The sequence below is a fragment of the Cibotium barometz genome, chromosome 59 (genome assembly GCF_041138505.1).
Source record: "Cibotium barometz isolate CiBa-2024 chromosome 59, ASM4113850v1, whole genome shotgun sequence".
NCBI lineage: Eukaryota > Viridiplantae > Streptophyta > Polypodiopsida > Cyatheales > Cibotiaceae > Cibotium > Cibotium barometz.
Window position 1 is genome coordinate 14,591,347 of NC_141104.1, and position 26,940 is coordinate 14,618,286.

The window sequence follows — 26,940 nt, forward strand, 5'->3', positions numbered from 1 at the left end:
TGGTAGGAAATTCAGAATTCCGATCAAGAAGTTTTGGGGATACTGATTCAAGAAATACTCCTTGTATTAAAAAGAAAATCAAACTGAAAACTTGCATAGAAATGAGATGTGATGTGAATAGATGTGATGAGTTGCGATGTGAATCAGATAGATGAGAATGAATGGATGGATGTAATGTGATGTGAATAGATGTGATGAGATGTGATGTGAATAGATGTGATGTGAATCAGATAGATGTGAATGAATGGATGGATGTGGATGTGGATGTGTATGTGATGAAAATGGATGGATGTGGATGTGTATGTGAAGAATGGATGTGGATGTGGATGTGAAGAATGGATGTGAATGTGTATGTGAATAATGGATGTGAATGTGTATGTGAAGAATGGATATGGATGTGTATGTGAAGAATGGATGTGAATGTGTATGTGAAGAATGGAGTATGTGAAGAATGGATGTGAAGAATAGATATGGATGTGAATGTGTATGTAAAGAATGGATGTGGATGAGTATGCGAAAGAATGGATGTGGATGTATATGAAAGAATGGATGTGGATGTGTATGTGAAAGAATGTGATGTGGATGTGTATGTGAAAGAATGTGATGTGACATGAATATATGTGGATGTGAAGTGATAGATATGAATGTATAGATAGATGTGAGTAGTCGTACATGTGAACGACTGGATGGATGCGGATGAATGAGATGAGATGTGTATGAACGAGATATGATGTGGATAGAAGTGATGTGATATAATGCGGATAGAATGCATGTGATGGGATGGTTATGAGAATGAATGTGGTGGATATGAATGAATGAATGTGATGGATATGAATGAATGTGATGTGATGGATGTAAATGGATGTGATGTAAATGAATGTGATGGACGTGAATAGATGTGATGTGAAGCACCCCTGAATTCATTGCGCGGAGGGGACATGGTTCTTTCAGATGCCTAGTGGCTGAGATACCTCAAAGCCACTAAGGTACACGATGAGTTTTCTAAGGATTGGGGTGAGGAGTTGAGTAAGATATCACTGGAAGGAAGACACAAGGAGACAATCACCCTTCAAGAACCAGAAAGACCTAAGCTTATAAAAGCTGGGCGTCGAAAACGGAATAAAGCTTTGGCAGAAGCTGAACATGAGGCTAGAAAATTCATGGCTAAAACAAAAAGAAAGAATGAGGATAAACCAGACTTGCTCTCAATGCTAGACCACTTCAAAACCTACACTGTTGTGAGACAAACGAAAAGTGGTCCGACTGACATTAACAAGGGTTAAGGAGGATGGGCTATCCACATCATAAGATGGCCTGGTAGAAGTCAAGGAAGTTGATATTGCGGAACCAGGGGAGGAAGCCAGACCTGTATACATTGCTAAGGACTTGACTTGCCCTCCTTAAGGAATTTAAGGACTCTTTGGCTTGGAATTACAAGAAGATGAAGGGTATACCACCTGAGGTAGTGCAGCATATGACTCATATCATGGAAGGATCAAGACCCACCAGGCAGAAACCATACCAGATGAATCCTAAGTATGTAGCAGTTCTAAAAAAGGAGGAAATAGACAAGCTCATTGCTGTGGATTTCATCTATGAGATAGAACACACGGATTGGTTGTCACCAATTGTAATAGTGCTAAAAAAGAATGGAAAACTTAGGGTATGTGTCGATCTTAAAAAGGTTAATGCAGCTACTAGGAAAGACCATTATCCATTACCCTATACGGAACATGTTTTGGAGAGAGTGGCTGGTGAAGAAGCTTACAGCTTCTTGGATGGATTCTTTGGCTATAATTAGGTGTCCATAGCACCAGAAGACCAGCATAAGATAGCTTTCAATACAATGTGAGGGACATTTGCATACAAGGTTATGACCTTAGATCTCACCAATGCCCCAGCAACATTCCAACGATTGATGTGCACAGCCTTCAAAGAATACTTGAAGAAGTGGTTGGAGGTATTCATTGATGATCTGTGTGCACACTCTCGATGGGCGGACCATCTGGCTTGCTTAAGGAAGGTATTCGAGTGATGTCGATTATATCGTATATCCCTAAATCCTTTAAACTGCAATTTTGGGTCAAACATGGTGTGATATTGGGACACATTGTCTCAAAGAATGGTATATCCACGGATGATAACAAGGTCAAGTTGATATTGGAGCTTCCACTGCCCACTAATTACAAAGGTGTGCAAATATTTATGGGCCACGTGGGTATTACCGCGGCTTCATAATTTTCTATACTGAAATCACCAGGCCATTGTACAAGATACTCATTGTCTTTGAATGGACTGAGGAATGCCAGGAAGCATATGATCGACAAAAGCAGCAATTCTACGACCCCCCAATTGGGACCTCATATTTCATGTGCATATTGATGCATCAAACTTTGCTATTGGATGCGTACTAGTCTAGCCCGGTGAGTTCAAATCAGACTATCCAATTTGCTTCGCTAGTCATCAGTTAAATGATGCAGAGGTGAACTACACCACCACAGAGAGAGAAGGATTGGCCATGGTTTACACTATCAAGAAGTATCGACATTACCTATTGGCTAACAAATTTGTATTCTTCGTGGACCATCAAGCCTTATTGTACCTAGTGAATAAGCTTTGCACCACGGGAAGAATCACATGATGGTTGCTATTATTGTTGGAATTTGACTTTACAATTACGGTAAGAAAAGGGACATAGCATGTGCCGATCATATGTTAAAAATTCCAAATGGGGAACCAAAATTGGTGTTGAAGATGATCTCCCTGATGCTTATTTGTTCAAACTGGACATGGTACCCGAATGGAGCGAGGAGATATCTGATTATCTAGCTCATGGTTTTCCACAGGAAATACCCTTGAACAAAGATAAAATGTGGCGGCTTATCAAGCTTGCTGCACCTTATCAATTAATTGCAAGGAGAACTATATAAGTTAGGTAAAGATAATGTGCTAAGAAGATGTGTGAGAGAAAATGAGTTCGTCTCACGATATTGGATGAAGATCATTCAGGGATAGCAGGCGGGCATTTTGCTAAAGAGATCACGGCTCGCAAGGTACTGAAGGAGGATTATGGTGGCCTACATTATTCGGAGACTCCATAGAATTTGTTAAAAGGTGCGAAGAATGTCAGCGTTTCGCTATCCCACAACAAAGAGACAAGATGCCGCTCACCCCTATTATTGTAAGACAACCCTTCGAAAAATGGGGAGTAGATTTTGTTGGACCTATTAGTCTCATGGCACACCCATCACAAGCCCGATACGTGATCGTGGCCACGGACTATTTCACCAAATGGGTAGAAGCCAGAGCCTCGAAGCGAGCTGACACGAACAACAACAAAATTCCTATATGAGCAAATTATCTTGAGGTTCGCGGCTGCCCATTAGAATTAGTTAGTGATCGCGGCTCACATTTTATTAATGAGGTGATCGATCATTTACTTGCAGGATTCTAGTGGTCCATAAAAATTATCACACCTTATTATCCACATACTAATGGTGGTCAAGCAGAGAGTATAAACAAATTTTTGTCTACTATCTTGACAAAAACCTTGGAAGCAAGTCGAATGGACTGGGAACATAAGCTGACAGCAGCCCTATGGGCATATCGAGCATCATCATATAAGGTAGCGATGGGATACACTCCCTTCCATCTAGCTTATGGTGTTGAGGCAATAATGCCTATGGAATACCTAGTTCTGAGCTTAAGGATTGCAGTGCAAGAATGTCTGATGGAGAATGCATTAGCTGAAAGGCTAATTGACTTAAAGAAGCTTGATGAGACCAGGCTAATAGCATGGCATGGACTCATGGTCGAGAAACTATGTAGGAAGTATTAGTTCGATAAAAAATTGAAACAAAAAGAACTAGAAACGGGGGACCTTGTCCTCATGTATGGTGTAGGAAGCACCAGGAAAAAGAAACTCAAATACAGAGGCCTAGGACCCTTCCAGGTGTGTGAGATCACACCTCAGGGGTTGGTTAGAATTGAGACAATTGACGGCATACATTTGGAGGTTTACGCCAATGGAAGCAAACTCAAAAAATATTTTGGACCATCGACCCAAGAGATGCTCTTGCAAGAACATCTCTTAAAAAAAACAACAAAAATAGCTCGCAAAGGAAAAAATCTAGTAAGCTCAAGAAGAGGCTAAGGCAAGGGGAGGCCAAAGCTAAACAATTACTCTAGAAGAGGATGTTACACGTCAACATGGCTTCCTTGACTCTCTCGGACGAAGAGGAACTAAACATTGAGCCAGTATGACTGAGGGTTCCATGCAACAAGCATTACACTAATAGATATGGGATCAAGTCATAACTTGATCTCGTATGAGGAGACATGGGTAGCCTTAGATAGACCACACCTTGAAACTGATACACAAGTACATAGTGTGCACTTGATAACTACGAGAGCTAAGGGGTTTTTAAGTGTTAACATTTCCATCAAAAATAATTTCTTGGTTGGGAATGTGTTTGTCATGCCTGCAGGTTCCATGGAAGAGGAAATTATCCTAGGACGATCTTGGATTTGCGCCAACAAATGTAATCTCCAATGGGAGAAGAGGACAACACTACTGAACGAAGGCGACAATGTCATGTCCATACCCTTATATGGAGCCTGACAACCACATGGAAATAGGCCATGAGTGATGAGGTAGCACCATCCAGCATGGTGACATCAACTCATAAAACAAAAAAAGCATCAGTTCCACAAACCCTTTAATCCTAGAAAGTTTAATTAAAAGATTGATTAAACTCTTTTCATTGTTTACTCTCTTGATTTTTGGAAAATGGAGTAGATAAGAGATATTAGAATTCAAATTGGATTAATTCAAGTCATAAATTGAATGTTAAAATTGAGAAATGGTCAGCCATACAAAGGAGGTTATGGCAAAATTTTCTTAAATTTTGTGGAACTAAAGTTTATCATTAGGTTATTCTAAAAGAGTAATTCCCTCTGTTGGTGCATTCTAAAAGTCTCATTAAAATTGAATTTATGCATAGAAAGATGCATAAAAGATTTATTTTTTTTCAAAAGTGTCATTCTCATTAAAATTGAATTTATGCATAGAAGGATGCATAAAAGATTTATTTTTTTTAAAGTGTCATTCTCATTAAAATTTAATTTATGCATAGAAAGATGCATAAAAGGTTTATTTTTATTTCAAAAGAGTTATTCTCATTAAAATTGAATTTATGCATAGAAAGATGCGTAAAGGATTTAATTTTATTTCAAAAGTGATATTTTTCTTAAAATTGAATTATGCATAAATAGATGCGTAAAGAATCTTTATATCAAAAATTAGAATCCTCTTAAATTCTATGTTTAAATTCTGTGAATAGAAGTGATGAGAATATGAGGCGAATAGATGTGATGAGATAAGATGTAAATTAGATAGATGATTGGATAGATGATTGGATGGATGGGTGTGATGTGAATAGAGGTGATGAAATGAGAGGCGAATAGATGTGATGAGATAAGATGTGAATCAGATAGATGATTGGATGGATGGATGTGATGTGAATAGAGGTGATGAGATGAGAGGCGAATAGATGTGATGAGATAAGATGTGAATCAGATAGATGATTGGATGGATGGATGTGATGTGAATAGAGGTGATGAGATGAGAGGTGAATAGATGTGATGAGATAAGATGTGAATCAGATAGATGATTGGATGGATGGATGTGATGTGAATAGAGGTGATGAGATGAGAGGTGAATAGATGTGATGAGATAAGATGTGAATCAGATAGATGATTGGATGGATGGATGTGATGTGAATAGAGGTGATGAGATGAGAGGTGAATAGATGTGATGAGATAAGATGTGAATCAGATAGATGATGGATGGGATGTGATGTGAATAGAAGTGATGAGAATATGAGGTGAATAGATGTGATGAGATAAGATGTGAATTAGATAGATGATGATTGGATGGATGGATGTGATGTGAATTAGATAGATGCGAATGGATGGATGGATGTGATGTGAATAGAAGTGATGAGAATATGAGGTGAATAGATGTGATGAGATGTGAGATGAATAGATGTGATGAGATGTGATGGGAATTAGATAGATGAGAAGAATGGATGGATGGATGTGGTGTGAATAGAGGTGATGAGAATATGAGGTGAATAGATGTGAATGAGATAGATGATGATTGGATGGATTGATGTGATGTGAATTAGATACATGTGAATGAATGGATGGATGGGTGTGATGTGAATTAGATAGATGTGAATGAATGGATGGATGTGATGTGATGTGAATCAGATAGATGATGATTAGATGGATGGATGTGATGTGAATTAGATAGATGTGAATCAGATAGATGATGATTGGATGGATGGATGTGATGTGAATTAGATAGATGATGATTGGATGGATGGATGTGATGTGAATTAGATAGATGTGAATCAGATAGATGATGATTGGATGGATGGATGTGATGTGAATTAGATAGATATGAATGAATGGATGGATGGGTGTGATGTGAATAGAGGTGATGAGATGAGAGGTAAATAGATGTGATGTGAATAGAGGTGATGAGATGAGAGGTAAATAGATGTGATGTAAATTAGATAGATGTGAATGGATGGATGGATGTGATGTGAATAGAGGTGATGAGATGTGAGGTGAATAGATATGAGATGTGATGATGTGAATCAGATAGATGGGAATGAATGAATGGATGGATGTGATGTGAATAGAGATGATGAGAATGTGAGGTGAATAGATGTGATGTGAATCAGATAGATGGGAATGAATGGATGGATGGATGTGATGTGAATAGAGGTGATGAGATGTGATGTGAATCAGATAAATGTGAATGAATGGATGAGATGTGATGTCATGTGAATAAGAATGTAAATGAGTGATATAAGATGTGAGTGAATGTGTATGTGAAGAATGGATGTGAATGAGTATGTGAAAGAATGGATAAGGATACGTATGTGAAGAATGGATGTGAATGTGTATGAGAAGAATGGATGTGAATGAGTATGTGAAAGAATGGATGTGGATGTATGTGAAAGAATGGATATAGATGTGTATGTGAAAGAATGTGATGTGATGTAAAGAGATGAGATGTGACATGAATATATATGGATGTGAAGTGATAGATATGAATGTATGGTTAGATGCGAGTAGTCGTACATGTGATAGAAATGAATGTATGGTTAGATGCGAGTAGTCGTACATGTGAACGATTGGATGGATGATGTGGATGAATGAGATGAGATGTGTATGAATGAGATATAAAGTGATGTGATATAATGGTGATGAGAATGAATGTGATGGATATGAATCAAAGTGAATGTGAATGGATATGAATGAATGTGATGTGATGGGATGTGAATCGAGATAGATGTGAATGAATGAGATGTGAGGTAAAATGAATGAGATGTGATGTGAGTGAATGTGATGTGGTCTGAATGGATGAGATGTGAGTGAATGTGATGTGGTCTGAATGGATGAGATGTGAATGAATGTGATGTGATGAGATGTGGATATGGGTAGATGAGAGTGGATGAGATCTGATGAGGATAAATTGAGAAAAGATGTAACGAGATGAAAATGATGTGATTGGATGAGAATAGGAATACTTATGAAATGGTTGTGGAATTAATTAATGTGGTTTGATGTGGAGCAATGTGAAAAGACTAGAGTTCGTTATAGAAACAGTATTTTTGAACTGTTTTTAAATTACTATTTTATGTCAAGAATGTTGGAGAAGCATTTTGACCATCTTGTGAATGAGGTCGTGGAGACCTAATCTGATAAAGTTGCAACAGCCTGACGGAGAGTCATTGGAGGATGTCTCGCATAGCAAGGTCGGTCAAGGTCTTGACCAGCCTCGGTTCGATTAAAATGGTGAGCTTCCGGTACGGTGGATGAGGGACCAAGGAAGCGGCCTATGAGTGAAGCGCTAGGTCACCTGCAAAGGATCCTAGAGGGTGTTGACCATACGGTGCTCGGGCTCTGGGTCGCCGACGATACCCACACGTGCGTCGTGGAAGATATTAGAACAAGGAGTAAGAGTTGTTTTCTGAATTCGGGCATGGATCTGGTGGTTGATTGACCTTGCTGGTCCTCAACGGATGAGTCCATGGCTCTTTTATATGGATCCGTTGGTTGATCTTGCTGATCTTCAACGGAGATTCCATTTGTGATATGTGAATATATTGCCGGTCACTATGAGCTAGGAACTATCGAAAAGGCCCCTGAGTGGATAGGTGGTGAGCGTTCTGGTTGCCAATGATGCCATAGGTACACTGATGAAGGAATGATTGGAAATAAGGATTCAACCGGAGATTTTGAGGATTATGATCAGTGACGCAATGGTTTCATTAAAAGATTATTTTTAGAAGATGCTGATTCTGTGAAAAAGGCAATTTCATATTGGGTGTGTAAGTGGTGTGACTAGTTTTAAGTTTGTATAAACATCCGACTAGGGGGCCTGGGAACTCTTTTCCCTGGTACCCGCCGGGACAAAACCTGACCAAATTATTAAATTGGCTAATGAGGATCAATCGAGAAGCCAAAAATGTCAAAAATTTATGAAGAAGCAATAAAAGATTGTAATTGTGTGATAAAATTCATACAAATTGTTATTCAGACTCAAATTCATAAATTAATAATTGGGTCTTTAGATGGAAGTACCGCAATTGCATGGAATCCTTGACTTGCTTGAGGCCTAGAATTGATGGTATTTACCTTATAATTCCAAGAATCGTAACTACCCGTATATACCGAGGGTATAATTGCAGCTCTTTACTGGCAGTATATACAAGTAGATCTAAGACTTGAAATTATAAGCATAAATGCTATCTAGATGATGAATTTGAATGTGGTTGATATGATTTTTAAATTTTGGTTGAGAAGTGATGAGTTGATTTGGATTCTGATTGAAAAATAATGATTCCTAAATTTTGATTGAAATGTAATAAGCTGAGCAAAACCATAATGAGGATGAATGGGACGAGTCCTTATGATGATGTTCATAATTGGAATGACGTTGATGACTTCAGCAAATCACTATGAGATTAGTGGATTGTGCTGACAGATTGCTGCTGTTAACACTTGACCCAGTAGATCAAGTTAAGGGATGTCAAATTCAAAATCTTTATAATTAAAAATTCCCATGGAGGACTGTTCAGATAGAAAGTTCGTCGGTCTAATGGACCATTATTTTGATAAGGATTTGAATGTTATATTCTGAGTGAATTGTTATCTAATGATGAGTTCTATATAAGGGATCTTTATCCTAGAATTTTGTTGGGTTCACTAGACTATAAGGAATCCCAAAATCAGTTGGATCTTAAGGAAAAGAGTTATCCTCTAATTTTGTGAGATGAGGACATCTCACGTTTTTTAAGTGGGGTAGGATAAGATTCCTCCCTCCAGCTTTTGAGGTGTACAGGTGTAAGAACCTCCCCTTTTGATCTTATAATTATTCCCCTCTCTGAAATAAAAGAAATATCCTGTTTTGGCCTAGAGAGAGAGAAAATGTCTAGAGGGAGGTAATTCAAAATTGAGATAAATCCCTCTCATGGGATCCCGTACCACAGAAATCCCCCTCACGTCTCTAACTCTGATTCCATTTCACGAAAATCCCCTTCACGCTTTTAACTCTCATGTCTCTAACTCTCACGGCTCTCACGGGATCCCCCCTCACATGACCTGCAGTTTCACGGAACTACCAAAAACCTGCATCTTCACGCTACATAATTGACATGTTCAATTAACACACCTTGTTTATTGCTCCCACCACTAACACACTTCTCATCTCAATTAGCCATCTTTCCATTATATATATATATATATTTTAAGGAGTGGTACCTACCCCACCAGTCTGGAGACTAATTTTTTTTCCATGTACAGATGTCAGCCTCAGACCTCGAAGCCATAGAGACCCTTGCAGTAGCACAGGCTAGCGCTACAAGCTCCCCGATGAGTTAGAAGAAGAAGTCGACGGGGACCAAAGATGAACTACTTGGGCCATATGCCCAAGCCTTCCATGGTGCCATCATAAGCAAGGAGATCCATACGGCCCGTGGTGGAAAGGTGGCACCGCAGTATCGTAGCACGGAGTGCCTCCAAATCCTGGAAGAGGTAGAAGTAAAAGAAAAGCTGGAGAAAGTGAGCCTCGGCAGAATGGCACAAATTCTTCCCAAGAACATCAACACGGAGCTTTGTGCCCCGAGTACATTAAAACTTATGACAAAGCTAGCAAGCGAGGCATAGTCACGAAGGCCGATGGCACAACAGAGCAGGTCCTGATCACGGAAGATCTAATCCATGAAGCTCTGTAGCTCCCACCACCAGTCAAGGTACACACCCATGCCTTTGATGACAAGATTCCCTTGGATGCTACCTAAGGATATCCCTGACCTTCAAGATTTTATGAAATCTCACAAACTTAGCCACCCACCCCCCAACTCAGGTCATGGTCAAGAAGAGACACTATCTTCATCTTCCATCTCCACTTACCCAGTATATTCTAATGTCGCTAGTAAACTTATTAATCCCTATCCTAATGCCCCACCTACTAACAAGTCTCAGGGCGACTGCATCTTTTCTACTCTCATTCTTCAACACATAGATTTTCCCACTAACCCTCTCGCCCCCGAGGAGATAACGGCACCTCACCCATCTCACCAAACAACGGCAACCTCAGGAGGTATGCCATACTATTCTCAAAGAAAATATTGAAGCTTTTACTGATGATACAGTTTTGGAGTCATTGTCTAGTGCAGAATATGAAGGCTTCATTCGAGCTAGCAATCCAAAGTTAAAGCCAAAGCTGATGTTCAAGGTGTTAATGCAAATAAAACCATTTGAGCCAACTCAAAGAATTCTACCCAAGGCCTACTTCGAGGTCACACCGACAAAGTAGCCTTATGTACCGTACCCTCTATGAGCACCTCGCCCAGATTTAGAAGAAACGTTCCCTTTGGCTAGAGAGGGTACATTGTGGTCTAATATGGCACGGCAGACAAAATTAGCCAATCCACAATTGGCCGACTGCTAGAAATCCGAATTGTTACCTTCATGATCAGTTATTGCTTTCACAGGTGGAGAAAAGCTCACCCAGTCCACACACAAGGGGGCTATGCCACTATCATCACAGATGATGCACGTCCCAAATTAGAAGATTTTGGAATATAGCCGGAGTGGAGAAAGGAATTCTTAACAATTCCAGAATACAGCCAAGTCTATATGTGTGCGCCACCAACTCAATGAGTTGACCCATTATACATGCCACTAAAGAGAAGATGGACTCCACTAGAGTTTCAGGAGGCCAAGCAGCTCGACTCGCATGTCTGTTACAATTTCCCAATCTTCATGCCAGCAACCTTTACAAACATACAGGAGAAAAGAAAACAAATGCTCACTTGGATACAGGCATGGTGCCGTATCCCGGACCCAGCAATCGTGGGCCAGTGTTAGATTTTTAAAGTTGCTCGTTGTCCTGATTGATCAACCCAAAGAGCCATATGCTGGTTATGAAGCTGAACAACTGCAATTCGACATGAATCAAGGCCCATCTGCTGACAGGGGTATAATGATGTATTATCATCGTCTGCGATGTCTTCTTGCAATTCGACATGAATCAAGGTTCTGGTGTTCACACTCAGCATTCATTCTAAGAACAGAACCTACATCAAGTAGGGGGGCTAGTTAATCCCATTTTGGATTAATAAGTATGCTCCTCCGATTGAGGACATTAATAAATGTCATGAAAAGGCACTAAATAAGTTGTACATTATGAGATATTGGCCACCCAAGGCCTTAGTTAAGTAAGTTTTGGGCGTCTAAGTGTGAATAAGGGCCAAATGTATTGGCCACCCAAGGCCTTAGTTAAGTAAGTTTTAGGCGCCCAAGTGTGAATAAGGGCCAAATGTATAAAAGGCATTTTCTTATAAATGAAAAGACACAATCTCCCTTTGTGCTATTGAGAGCTCTTCCTTGTGTCTTGAGAGAGATTGAGAGAGAGAATTCTAGCATTTGTGCCTCTTCTATGCTTGTATGATTCATTCTTGTGTGGGAGAGTGATTCATTCTTGTGTGGGAAAGTGAGAGAGAGTGATTGCCTTATGCGACGGTGTGAGCGACTCTACAGTGATAGCGTGGAGGTGGAGCTTGGAGGTTTGGAGCTTAGTAAATGATCTTGGAGGCCTCAAGGAAGTCAAGTTCGAAGCATTGGTAAGTGCCCTATGATAGTTGTGATCTATTGCTCTTTCCTTAGGTGAATGCATTGAGTTCCCTCTGGGAGGTGTGGTAGCCCATAACAACCAATATGTTTGTGCCAAATATCTATATCGGCCACAACACCTGCACCTTGTGCAAACATAGTAGCTTTGACCTTCGACATGCTCACATCCAAAGTAAACATTCTACCCACTCTCTTGCCCTTTGCAACCAAACGACATTTGTTCTTGAAATTCTCTACATAGCAGCCATCGGGATTGAAGGTACCTGCAAACCCTGCTCAATCATCTGCCTAACAAAAACTAAGTTTTTTGTGATGTTGGGCATATGAAGTACATTAGACAAGTACTTCATTTTGCCATCCTGCATAGCCAATAGCACATTCCCAATATGCATAGCCAATGGCACATTTTGTCATCCTGCATAGCCAATGGCACATTCCCAATATGAGCAATAGGATGAGATGTGTCATCTCCCGTCTCTACATAATGTGATTTTTCCAAGTTCTTCACATCTCTAAACCACTATCTCTAAACCACTCACCATAACAAGTCATGTGGTTAGAGGCTCCCGAGTCCACATACCATACATCATCAATATTTGTAGATACATCTACAATCATTGTACCATGTGTTGCATAACAAATAAATGTTTATATCTATCTTCAGCCTACTTGCTTAAAGACACATAATTATTTTGCTGCAATTTTCCATTCTTCATGTCACTCTGCTTCTTACGACATTCTGTAGAAAAATGACCTGGTTTGCCACAATAATAACACTCTCTTGAACCTAATCCTGATTGTTGTCTATTCCAATTACCATGGCCTCTTTGGCTCCCCGTGCCTTGAGATTGGTCTGTTCCACCTATGTGTGATTGCTACTACACAAATTATTGGACTGTTGTTGTCCATAATTCTGGTTTCCATGTCGGCCACCACCTTGGCCTCGACCACGACCTCTACCTGAATTGGAGTAGAAGGCCGATTTTAATGTGTTTTTTGCTTTGTGAGAAAGAATCCTCGCCCAAAGGCTTTTCCTCTCGACACTAAGTCCAAAAAGTTGGGAACATTCTCCCTGAGTGCAATGGAGGTCTTGAATGGCTTCTACTCTTTGCCAAGCCCATTCAGAGACAAACGCTCACCAAATCATCATTTTTCACTGACCCAAGGGAGCTCCTTGGAGATGTGTAGCTCTCAGAGCTACCTAGGGAGTGTCGTACCTAAACAAGAAGGGGAAGAGATGATGATGCTCTTACCCGTGTACCGCTTCCTTTGCCTTCGTGGCTTTCTTTGCTTACCGCTTAGCTCCTTAGCTTGAACCAAGCTCTAATACCATGAAAAGATTGGGGGACGAGAGATAAGTTGAGCTCTTGCAAGTACACACACACTCACACAACAATGGATAATACACACACTACAATGGAAGGCTGCAATCTTCTTCTTCTTCACTCTCAAAAGAAGGCTACAAAAGATAAGTGAAAACCTAACATAAGCACTACAGTACTATGTACAAGCGGTCCATAATGTGTGAACATGCTAAATAGGTGAGCTGACAAGATACGTATACCATGACTTGGCGGGTGGACTGTGGAGGTGTAGTGCAGCTGTAGAATCACTGGCGAAAATTTGTTGTATCAGCTATACCAAACGCGCCAGTGATATAAATATAGAACAGTCACCCAAGCACGTCGTGAGTGTGAGCTCTGGTTGAGCTTGACATCTCAACACAAGTGGTGGAAACCATAAGTCTAATGTGAAACAACACGGGCCTTTGGGCTTGATCCGACACAACGAAAATCAAGGGCCTTTTAAGCTTTTCCACCCTAGTGTGTACACTGTAAACACCCTAATTAAAGCCAACTTATGTTAAATGGGTCGCTTATTATCTAGAGAATCTATCTGATTCTAGCAGGCAAGTTGAGCAGTAAGAAGGTGAGTGTGTCAGCGAACCAGTATCGCTTCATCTGTGTGTTTTTGGTGTTCTTAGGTTAAGTGGGTAGCTTTCTTTCGCGTCTGTGCTAGGGTTTTGAGTAGGTTTTCGTGCGTGTGTGCAGGTATGGCTATTGCATCTCATCCCTCTGCAACAAGTCCTTTTGCTGATCCTTTCAGGTGGTGGGAGAACACCCTTAAAAAGGTATTTCCTGCATTCTACCATTGCCGATGACAATGCGTAACCACAACACATTTTACCTGAATTTTACATTTACTCTCATTTGTATACCCTCACACGTTTGGGTATGCATTTTATTGTATACTTACACACGTTTTTGTGCTCAAAACTATCTATAATTGCTCTCATTACATACACATATACCCGTATGCTTGTAAACATGCACTCTTGTGGGTGTGGATGAGTTTTTCTTTGCGCATCAATACCCTAGTGAGCCATGCATATGCTATGGTGTTTGTATGCATACGTGTGACTCTGTTCACTTGGATTCTCATGTATACAGAGCGTGTGTGTACGCCGTACAGACTATATACATATATACACACGCACGCACGCATATCCATATAGGCATAGAACTATCTCACATTTTGATGCATACATAGATACATAAACACACACACACATACATGCACATGTACAATCACGCAAACACACATACACATTTATATGCATTTACATACATACACACATAAAGATGATATAGTTTGGAAATTTTGTCCACGTTTGTATGCATTTGGTTCTTACATTTAGCTTCCTCCTTTTTTGACTCTGGGCCATGGCAGAGAAAATCTGAAAATCCCAATCTTGTACATGGCACAAGAGAGGAGGCTTTACGTGTGGACAATGCTGCGGTTCTGCGGGTTGAAGCAGGAGTAATCACAGTAAAGCACAGTGGCCATTCCAGTTTTTGTAAAGTCAGAACATGGTGCCTACAAGATTGTAATGAGGTTTCAAGTCATTATAGCACAACTGACATCAGGTTTCTCTTTCAAGCCACAAGCTTTCATAAGTTATGGTTTTTCTGGTGTCTTGGTTTATACACTTCACATGAATTATGTATAGAGAGTGTGGTGTAGCATCATTGTAATTTGAGTAAGAATGTCCCTTGTGGATCATGTTTGTTGCTGCAATATTTGTTTTGATTGCAGAGGTACCAGAGAATGATGGCTATTTTGGCACTTCTATGTCTGTTGGGGCTTTCAGTGAATTGTGTGAAGATGGACCACTCAACAAGGCACTTCAAGCCATGGATTATATGATCAAGCAAGGAACAGGCATTCCACACACTGCTTTTGTGCTCCTTTTGCAGAGATGCATAGAAGAGGGAAATGTGGTCGCCGGAAAAGAGTTGCATCGCCTTATTGTAATAGGCGGGGTGGCATCAGACCCCTCTCTGGGAAGTCGGTTGATTCACATGTTTTGTTTGCTTGAGAGTTTGTCTGAAGCAAATGAAGCCTTCAAAAAACTACCCAAGGAAAACGTGTCTTCATGGAGTGCGATCATCTCTGCTCATGTTAAGCTTGGGCAGAGTGAGAAAGCAATTGAGTTGTACCATCAAATGCAAGAGTATCGTGTTGAGCCAGATTGTGACACCGTTGTTGCCGTTCTAAAAGCATGTTCTAGCTTAGAAGTCCTTGACCAGGGCATGTTAATACATACCCACACAGTTGAAACCGGTTATGACTTGGACGTACATATTGGCAGCACCCTCATAGACATGTATTGCAAATGTGAAAATAGTCATGATGCAAGGTGGCTATTTGACAACCTTCTGGGAAAAAATCTGGTGACTTGGAATGCAATGATTGGAGGGTATTGCCATAATGGTCAGAATCAGCAGGCTTTTCAGCTTTTTCATAAAATGCAGCAGGAAGGGTTGAAGCCAAGCAGCATCACATTTTTGTGCCTTTTGAAAGCGTGTGCTAAGTCCACAGCCTTGGAGCAGGGCAAGCAGCTCCATGCAAGTATTGTTGAAGGTGGGCATGAATGCAAACTAAATGTTTGCAACACCCTGATTGATATGTATGGCAAGTGTAGTGCTTTTGAAGATGCATGCATTGTGCTTGAGAGAATGCAAAATCATGATATCGTAACATGGAATGCCATCATTACTGGGTATTCACAACATGGGCATTTCGAGGAGGCCCTTCATGTTTTCCAGGTTATGCAACGGCAAGGCTTTTGGCCTGATGAAGCGATTTTCGTATGCTTGCTAGCAGCATGCTGCAATGTAGAATACTTGGAGATTGGAGAGAAACTTCATGCCAATGTAATCGATTATGGGCTTGAACTTAACCTACGTGTTGGGAACAGCCTCGTTAACATGTACAGCAAATGTGGGAGCCTTAAGGATGCACGTGCAGTGTTTGATGAATTGCCTGGAAAAAATGTGGTGTCATGGAATGGAATGATTACAGCATATGCCATGCATAATTGTGGTCAGGATGCCCTTGATACTTTTCAAGAAATGCAAGTGGCTAGCATTAAGCCAAACCAGATCACATTCCTGTGTACCTTGAAAGTTTGCTCCAATATGTTGGCACTGGAGCAGGGCAAGCATATTCATTCCTTTATCACCCAAAAGGGTTTTGATTTGGAATCATCAATTGGCAATAGTCTCATTGACATGTACAGCAAATGTGGGAGCCTCCACGATGCCCGCATGGTGTTTGACAAGTTGTTGAAATCAAGCATTGTGACATGGAATGCTATGATTACAGGATACACTCAGCATGGGCATGGTCAAGAGGCTCTTCAGCTCTTCATTCAAATAGAGCAGGAGGGCATACTACCGGACAAAATTACATACATTTGCACTCTGAAAGCGTGTTCCACCATAGCAGCCTTGGGGTGGGGAAAGAAGATACATGATGCTATCATCCAAGCTGGTTTTGCATCAGACATGTCTGTCACCAATACACTTGTAGACATGTATGCCAAGTGTGGGAGTCTAAAGGATGCACATGTGGTATTTGATGGATTGCAGAAGCGGGATGTTGTGACATGGACTGCTTTGATCTCAGGGTATGCTGAGCAAAATGATTATGTCATGGCTTCTCAGCTATTCAATGACATGCTACATGCTGGCATCAAGCCTGATGATGTTGCATTTCTGAGTCTCCTTTCAGCATGCAGTCACGAAGGTTTAATCGATGAGGGGCTATTCCATTTCAAGACAATGAGAGAGAAACATGGGATTGCAGTAACACTTGAACATTATGATTGTATAGTTGACCTCGTCGGTTGTAAAGGGTTGTTAGAAGTGGCAGAAGATCTTCTTGAAACTATTCCATTCCGATCAAATCTTGTTGGCTGGTTATCTTTGCTAGGCTCATGCAGATTACACAGTAATGTGGAGATAGCAAGACGCTGCTTTAACAATATAGTCACATTGAAGAAGGGACACGCTTCTGCCTATGTGCTAATGTCAAGTATATATGTGAGAGTTGGCTTGCACAAAGAGGCAAAGGAGCTAGAAGATCTAAGAAGAGGTGAAGACGCATGGAAAAAGCCAGGAAAGGCCTTCATTGAGGTAGAGAATTGTGTGCATTATTTTACAGCCAAAGACAATACCCACCCTCAAATGGATAATATCCATGCAAAGCTCAAGTCATTAAGCTGGCAAGCTAAGAATCAAGGCCTTCTCAGTGATTTCAGCCTTGCCTCGGAATCCATCTCCACCTATACTCAGCAAGATCTTTTTTGTAGGCACTCAGAGAAGTTGGCCATAGCATTTGGGCTTATTACTATTCCCACCGACAGACCCATACGAGTAGCCAAAAATATACGTGTGTGCGCTGATTGCCACCAAGCCATTAAAGTTATCTCTAAGATTGAAGCACGAGAAATCATAGTGAGAGATTTAGACTGCATCCATAATTTTAAGGATGGGGCATGCTCTTGTAAAGATAGATATTATAGTATAAAAAATACCATGAACTAGATGTTGAAACCTTCATCAAAGAGTTGACGTGTTTTTGCAAGCTTCTTAACTGTTTATGCACTTGTGCTTATGGGGTATTGCTTGAGTCTGTGTTCAGTAGATGGCTCAAAGCCACCTACAAAGTAGTTTCTCAGCAGGTAGCTCATATTTATCCTTTTTGCTCACCACAATGTCAAATCAACCTGTAAGAGGCTTCCTGTGGCACAGAAGGAAGCATGTGTGGAGGGTTTGACTGGAACAAAGGTAGTCCTAAGATTGCCAGGCACCATGGACCTTATATATGAGGGGCATGGGCTTCTTGAACTTGAAGAGGGAGTAGCCATTTGACAGGTTCGATTCAGAAGGCCGTGCACACAATTTTTCGGTTACATGAGAAGTCCTCATATGAGTAATGGGTGAGCATGACTCAGTGGTCCATTACTCTAAGTCCTGCTCATTTGAATAATGGGTGAGCAAGACTCCATGGCTCCATTGCTTCTAGAAATCATACGGGACAGCAAGTCATAAGACATAAAAATGTGAATGTTTTTCTTTTCAGGGTCCTCTCACATGCCTTTTGAAGGCTTCTTTGCATTGCCATGTTGGCAAAAAACTATGTTGTTCCTGTGGGAAGGTGAGCTTGTCTACTAATAGAACAGCACCATCCCATTCTGTTGGTTATTGCACATCTAAGTGGGTTCTTGGTGGTCATGAAGTACATGCACATCATTGAAAAGCACCATGATTAGTGCCATTGATCAACACAAACTTAATTTAAATTCTAAAGATAGGGAGAGAATGTGGTTAGCATGGCATATGTGCATGCTTATATTTTCAGATGTTTCCTGATACATGGGATAATAACAGGAGGTTGTGAGCTCATGTGCTTCAAATGCCCCTTTCCTTCTCAAGCAATGGTTTTCAGAGCTCTGCAATAGTTCTAAGAGTAGGGGCTAATATACTATGATACAACCCTTTAGGAGGTTGTTGTAAAGGCTTTGCTCTAATGTTGTTCACATAGGGGACCTCAAGAGTAATCACGCAGCATTAGGTAGGGTGTGCCTGCTTGAGGCAACTGTATTTTGAATCAGAAGGGCTGTTCACGCGAGTATCGAGTTCATTCAGAAGACTGAGAACGTGCAACAAGCAGAAGCCGAGATTAGGATCACGAATCGGGAGCCGGAGTGAATCCCATACATGGCGTATGTATGTATGTGTAATTCACACTTTTCTAAGAGTGTGCACATATGGCTGTATGATAGTGAGCATTGTCTAAGAGATATTCACATGGTCTTAAGTCGGCAATTTGAGATGGGAGTTAAGTGTACATTCATAATTCATGCTTGTGGGTGTTAACATGAAATCCTAAAGAGGGTTGGTTTTAAACCTTGAAGAGACTTGGATGGTATTTCACATGGGCTATCGGGTCTTCTTGTCTCTAATGGGGTTCCACGTGGGTTATTTTTATATCTTTAATGAGCTTTCATGTGGGTAGATAGATCACTTCTAATGAGCTTTCATGTGGGTAGATAGATCACGTCTAATGAGTTTTCGCATAGCCTATGTTCATTTTTAATGGGTTTCCACATGGCTTATGTTCAGCTTTAATGGACATGCATATAGGCATTTAGGTTTGACTTACTATGCACTTCATCCTGTAGTAAATCTATGCGTGTTTGCATGTGGAAGTGAGTGGACCATCAATATGGTTAATGCCAAGTAGATATTTACGAGGGCTTGAAAATTGGCTTCAAAGGAAATGCCTAGGGATTGTATGTGTGGTGTGAGTGGATATGATTTGTTGTGGTGTGTGTGTAGTGAGTTGTGAAGGGAAATTTTGACTAAAGGCAATCCATGTGTAGCTAAGGATTCAAACCTACAAAACCATTCCTCTTAACCATCATAAAGTTGATATTGAGGTAGAAAGGTGTGGATGGTCCACGATACACCATGTAATTAGTCGTCAAGGTTAAGTGGTATAGGTCAGGAATGGCCAAATGCAAGGCAAAGTGATGGGAAGCTTTGGGTAGCCCTTATGGTAGTCAGCTTGTTGAGGCGGCATGGAAAGTGATAGGCGAGATGTGGAGGTTCTTTATGCCAAGCCTCTATTGGTTGTGGAAGTGGTGTGGGTCCTTAGTTGGTATAAGTGGTCGACACCTTGTGATTTGGCAAAATGAGCGCTAGGACCATCATGTAATGATTTGTATGGGTAAATGGCGGTCGGGATCCTCTTGGTACTTCATAAAGAGTATTTCTCAATCTCACATTGGGACGCTAAGAGGTGAGGCTTCTTCAGGTGAATATGTCACTAGGGTGAGGTTGTGTTGGTGATGAATTGGAGTCAAAACAGAAGATATATGCATGAAGGCTCATTGGAGGTACCTATAAGGTTTGGGGTTCTCCAGGCGATGGGCTGTACCATGGGCCATGCTTTGCCATGGTTCCCCCATCCATGATGTAGAGCAATGTGATGGGTCATACCATGGGCAACCATGGTTTCCCCATCCATGAACAAGATGGGAAAGTGCTAAAATGAACGTCTTGTTATTTATTGTGATGGGTCGTACCATGGGCAACCATGGTTTCCCCATCCATGATACAGGGCAAAGGGATGGGAAGCTTTTACACATGAACAAGATGGGAAAGTGCTAAAATGAACGTCTTGTTACCTATTGTCGTTTATAAAGGAACAATGATCTCCCTGCTGCAATCTTGGATAGTGGTGCTGGTGATTATGCTGGTATCAGCATAATCACCAAGGATTTCTAGGAGACCTGGGGAAGCCTACCACTCATAAGCATAAGCCTCGTGGTCAAGCTTGCCAATAGGAACACAGCTAAACCCTTAGGCATCCTATAGGATGCAAAGATTAAGACCTTTAGTCTAACCCTTCACCACACATTCATGGTGATGGATTTTCAAAAAAGAGTCATACACCATGATCTTGGAAGACCTTATATAAAAGACGTAACACTGGTTCATGATTGGGAAACCAATCACATCTATATACGCAAAGGCAACCAATCCTTAAAGATAAACTTGAAAACAAGGAAGGCTCCCCATGGGGCGAGGTAGTCTTGCAAATAAGTCATACACAACTACTCAAAGTGCTTCACTCGATATTCGTTGAGAATACAACACAGAAGCTCACACCACATTGATTGGAAATTCTTCCACAAAAGCTTGGGACAAGGTTTGCATAATTGGATAGTGCCAAAATCACATCCATGTTCATGGTTGACGCATTCGGAATGGAGTGAGTAGTTGAGTTGGCTTGCCTTGAGTTAGAGTTCCCCCAAAAAGACTGCCTAGTTGTATGTCCAACCAACGTTAATGATACCGGGGCTACCCATAAAGTGTTATCTTGGGAGATGCAACCATTAACACAGTAAATAATTCACAATCTATGACCATCGGTTGTTTTGAAGTAGAGATTATAATTGGATCTAAATGTGCATCTTTCTCCAACACGGGGTTGCGATAGTCCTTAAGTTTCTTTGGAAGGTTATCATAGTCAAACGGTTTCTTCCCTTTGAGAAGAGCGGGGTTTAGCGGGAGGGATTAGCTCTCTCTCCAAGGAGACAACTTTGAAACTCTCATTTGAACCACTTTCAATGGTCACGATGTCGTTGCCCTTGGATTTGGCTCTTTTTGTGGTGTCTGAAATATTATGGTTTGGGTCAAGGCCTATGTGACTAGCACTGAGTTTCTCTCCTTGGTTCTATGATTAGTTCTGGGATGGGGTCAAGGAGAATTGGCTCAGGCAAGGTCACAATGGTTTGTACTCTCGCCACTTGCTCAAGTACTGGATTTAGGCAGGGTCACAGTGGTTTGTACTCTCGCCACTTGCTTAAGTACTGGCTCTAGCTCAACTTGTACCTTTCTTTTGGTTTTGATTCATTTGTTGTTTCTCCAACATAGGGTTGGGGTATCCTTGAGTTTCTTTGAAAGTTATTTATAGTCAATCAATGTCTTCTCTTTGGGAAGAGTGGGTTTTAGCAAGAGGGATTGACTATCTCTCCACATGCTTTGAAACTCTCGTTTGAACCACTTTCAATGGTCATGACATCATTGCCCTTGATAATAACTGAGTGCTACATTTTTACGAGATGTTTCAGGTCTTGTTCTTCTAGACCTCTGGGTCTAGTTCATTATCCTTTTTTAGGGGCTAATGCAGCCTGTGGGACTTACACCTCTAGCTCTTGGTCTATTGGCTTTAAGGTCGAAGCTTGAGCTTTCTTCTTCTTTGTTGCCTTGGATGTCTTCTTGGCAACTGCCCTCAACTTCTTCGGACTTCATCTCGAGCCTTGTGATAGCGTCAAGGGGGACTGTATGAATAAATCCTCCTTGTACACTTAATAAGTTAAGGCTCATCAAAGTGGTTTTGATGCTTCTACCGATGATGTGGAGAGCAAGACTCATGTTTGCTTTATGTGTGCTTGTTGTTGGGTGTATTGATGAGAAACACTTACTAGTGCTATAGCAAAAGAGACATGTCCCGATTGCCATTAACTATAGTTGTTGGGCTGCTTCTTATCAATCATGGTCTATTTCTTCAAGTAAATCAAGCTCAAGATCAACACTAAATGTGTGCAATATTGTGGCATCGAACATGGTTTGACCGCTTCCTATGGGAGCCAACCTTGAGGTTCCTGGCCCTCCTCCCACTCCTTCACTAGAGATACACCCAAAAATAGGGTGGTTGAATGCCTTCTTCATAAAATGTAAGGCATTGTTAACAGAGCTAGTTGGTGAATCTGGAGCTTGGAGGGGACCGTGGACAGCTCTTATTTCTAAGGATTCAAATGTTCCTCCAATCATGTCTATGTTTTGGTTACTCATTTCTTCCTAGAACTCACTCATTAGAGGTGGATCTGAAGGATTCTAGCCTTCTTAAGAGGGGAGCACTTTGCTGAGTGCTAGTCATTTGCTAGGATCAAAGGCTTGGTGGGTTTGAGAAAGTGTGGATAGATGCACTACAATTGACTATATTGTCGTTTCTAACAATTAGTCTAGATCACGGTTCCCCTAGAGTCTCTGGTGTAGGTCTAAGAATGGTTTTCGACACTTTTTTTTTTGTTTTTGCTATTGCTAGGCTCACATTTCCAAGTTTTAAAGAGAATGCAAGGGAGACGGAGAGCTTGAGTTCCTTGTAAGCAACACACACACACACACAAGAGAGAGAGATGGATGGCTGAAATTTATCTTACATCTTCTTCTCTTCTCTACAACCATTAACATAAAGAGATAAGAGTACATACTACAAGGGAAAGTACTCTCTTACTAGAACATACAATGGTCAATCCATAGTGTGAACCGGATGAGCTGGCACTATAACTATGCCATAACTCTAGTACTCCAAAGTGGCAGTCATACAACATGTTGTCCACTGGTGGCATATCAACCATAATCTCACCAACCGTGCCACTAGTGGAATACATGTAGAAGCTATTATCTAGGCAGGTCATTAATGTCCATAGCACTAGTTGAGCTTGATATCTCAACACTCCCCCTCAAGCTCAACTCCACATAGTGTACTCCAAGTAAGCTCCTAAACCTATGGAGCTGATCTATACCAAGTGCCAAGTGACTGTACTCCAAGTAAGCTCCTAAACCTATGGAGCTGATCTACACCAACTCCACATAGTGTACTCCAAGTGCCAAGTGACTGTACTCCAAGTAAGCTCCTAAACCTATGGAGCTGATCTACACCAACTCCACATAGTGTACTCCAAGTGACTACCTGATCCTATGTGCTAATATATACAAGACCTACATCACCTGTTAGAACCTTCTCCCTCATAAAGTGATAATGCGCCTCAATGGGCTTCCTCCTAGCATGTTTACTAGGTTACTCGTGTTGTCACTATAAATGACAATAATGGCTCTATCCATGTGCTCACCCATATCACCAAGTAGGTTCTGAAACCAAGCTACCATATAGAGCAGTGCCCCTATACTATGCCTTTATACTTGACAAGGCAAACTAAAACCAAGCTACCATAGAGCAGTGCCCTAATACTTTACCTCTATACTTGACAAGGAAATTGTCGGTTATTTCTTATTGCTCTAATTCATAGTAGCACTCCCAAAAGAAAACATAAAGATGCTAGTAGATCTCCTGTCTCTGCGACAATGCCAGCCCAATAATCAACATCTGTGTACCCATGTAGTTGTATCTCTGTGCCAACCTCATAGAAAAATCCATAATCAACTATGGAATTTATACACCTAATAATCTATCTAGCCATATCCAAGTGTGGCTTCCTGGGGGCATGTATAAACTAACTCACAAGTTCGACAACATAACTCAAGTCAATGGTCATGAGCTACCTACTATGCATCTATACATAGCGGGATCCTCCAAAAGCTCACATGTATCTATGAAAATATTGTGCTCTACTCCAATGGCACTGAAATAGGCTCATAGTGTATTATACCGTACGTGGACATCATACTGTCTCTGTAACAACAAAATGCCATGAGGTGATCTCACAACTCTATGCCCAAGAAATATTAGAGCTCACCCAATTCCTTCATCTTAAACTTATGCTTCAAAAGCATCCTAACATCCTGTATGTGACATCACTATCACCAGTGATGATGATCAAGTCATCCACATAAATAACTAATAGCATGATCTCTCTATCTATCTTTTTCACATAAGTGAAAAATTTGCATTGGATATCTAAAAGCCAATGGTAACAAGATACTCCCTGATCTTGTTTAACCATGCTCTAGATGCCTGCTTCAAGACATACAACGATTTGCATAACCTTTACATAAAATCTGGGTGTGCATCACTGTCATAACTCGATGGCTACATCATGTATACTTCTTCTTGCAAATCACCATGCAAGAAATCATTCTTTATATCCATCTGATGTAAAGACTAACCCTTTGCTCTCCAACCATAGCAATGATCTCTCACGGTTGTATAAGAATATGGCACAACGGAAAGAGATATCAAGACAAAGCACAATAGACAATGCAATAGATACACAATGGAGAGAATTTAAAATTCTGATTATACCAAAGAGGTACAAGTGATGGCATTGCCCACTCGTGTGCTCTCAAGTAGAGCTTAGATGGGATCTAGATAGACTCTCGATGGTAGAAGGGGGTGGATACTCACAAGGATTGGATACCTTAGCTCATGGCATCCATGTCCATATATAGTACTGTAGGCGCTGTGGTAGACGCGTATACAACCAGGGCGGTTAAACTGCATAGACATGGTCCTGTCCGCATATAAGAACATGGCCCATCATCGACCACATGATGGACCTGGTATCTGAGAGAATATTACTCATACCGTCTCACCAACTAATGCTCATACCCTTGACCATCTCCTAACTATCATCAATGGTCACAATAATGACCCCATCAGCATCTAAGCCGGGGTTCCTACTAAAGGTATATGCACTATGGCTACTCCTCATAATGAGGGCCTAACAAATGTGCATTATACATCAAAGTGAGATACATGCTGAGAGGCGGGCATCGAGTGTATACTAATAAGTTGCAATTCTCACAAACGGGCTGAATGTATCCTTATAGTCAATGCCATATGTGCATAACCCTTCATTGTTGCCACCATAGCAATGACAACTCCTCTCACCTCACGGTTGTTGTCATTCTTGCAACCAAGCTGAATGTCTCCTCATAGTCAATGCCATAGGTCTTTGCATAAACCAATCTTGCCTTATATCCACCATTGATCCATCTACGTCATGCTCAACCTTATACACCTACTTACATCCAATTGCCTTCTTTTCCTTAGGCAAAGGCACACCAACTCCCATATTGTGTTTTCATCCAATGCTACCATCTCCTTATTCATGGAATCTTTCCATTTTTTATGTCCAAGTGCCTACTCAAAACAAGTGGGCTCAAACTCCTGTATTACTTTCACCATGCAAGCATATTCATGGGTTGTATATCCATCATATCTCAACCTATCAACAAGGTATCTAACCCTCATAGACTCATGTACACCTAGATTACCTCCAACTATCCTCAAAACAATCCTAGTTCTCCTTGTATCAAGATTAACCACTCCTGTTAACCCATTCCTAGGGTTAACAAGAGCTAATGCCATTATCTTACATCAAGGAGTCAAGATAGATACACCAAAAAGTCATACATTCAAGATATTAAGCAATGGTGTCCAAATCTACAACTTGGACGGTCACCCATAATGGTCCGATGGAATACTTAGGCGATTTTTGCTTCAAGAGCATATGGTAGTAAGTTAGGATGAAGTCCCAAGTGATGTACTTCATGGATATATTATGAGAGTAGTCATTGTAATAGCATTAGGCCTCTTATAAGCCTAAAGTGCCCGGCTAGCCACAGTTTAAGTGAGTGTGAACACTTGTGGCCACGTATATAAGTGAAAATCTCTCATAATACAAAGAACTCTCCCATTGTGCAATAGAGTCTTGATCTTTCTAATCCTCTTGATAATCTTTCTCTAATCCATGGTAATGGGCGTGTGCGAGTGAGGTGAGGTGAGAGGAGGAACGAGTACACGTAGGGCAACAACGCAGTAGTTTGACAACGCTCACGGGATGCGCGGTGGAGTTGTTTCTCAAGGAGTTGTGGATCTTGGAGATCTCAAGGGTTATGAGCTCGGCCATTAGAAAGATCCTCACGACAGTTGCGGTTTACCAGGTAATCTTTTTGTTGGATGTGTTTCGAAGAGGGTTTGCGTAAGCCATAATATTTTTGGCGCCGCTGTGCCAAGGAGCCATCCCTTGGCTTTTTCCAATGTTTGCTCTCTAATCTATACATACCCATTGCCCATTGTCTTGTTTAGTGGTTCACCATGAAAAAGATGTGGTTTTGATGG

General features: G+C 41.0%; 1 protein-coding gene across 2 annotated transcripts; it reads left to right on the forward strand.

Moving 5' to 3' along the window:
• The first annotated feature begins 13,978 nt into the window (after nt 1-13,978).
• LOC147605512 (putative pentatricopeptide repeat-containing protein At3g15130) lies at nt 13,979-18,150 on the forward strand. 2 transcript variants are annotated; one of them, XM_086793140.1, is made up of 4 exons: nt 13,979-14,145; nt 14,268-14,347; nt 14,947-15,143; nt 15,313-18,150. In XM_086793140.1, exons 3-4 carry the CDS (start codon nt 15,107-15,109, stop codon nt 18,105-18,107), a joined length of 2,832 nt encoding a protein of 943 aa, XP_086649266.1. In that variant the 5' UTR covers nt 13,979-14,145; nt 14,268-14,347; nt 14,947-15,106; the 3' UTR covers nt 18,108-18,150. The 2 variants fall into 2 exon arrangements, with proteins under 2 accessions (XP_086649266.1, XP_086649265.1); XM_086793139.1 differs by having other exon boundaries at nt 15,368-18,150.
• The last annotated feature ends 8,790 nt before the right edge of the window (nt 18,151-26,940 follow it).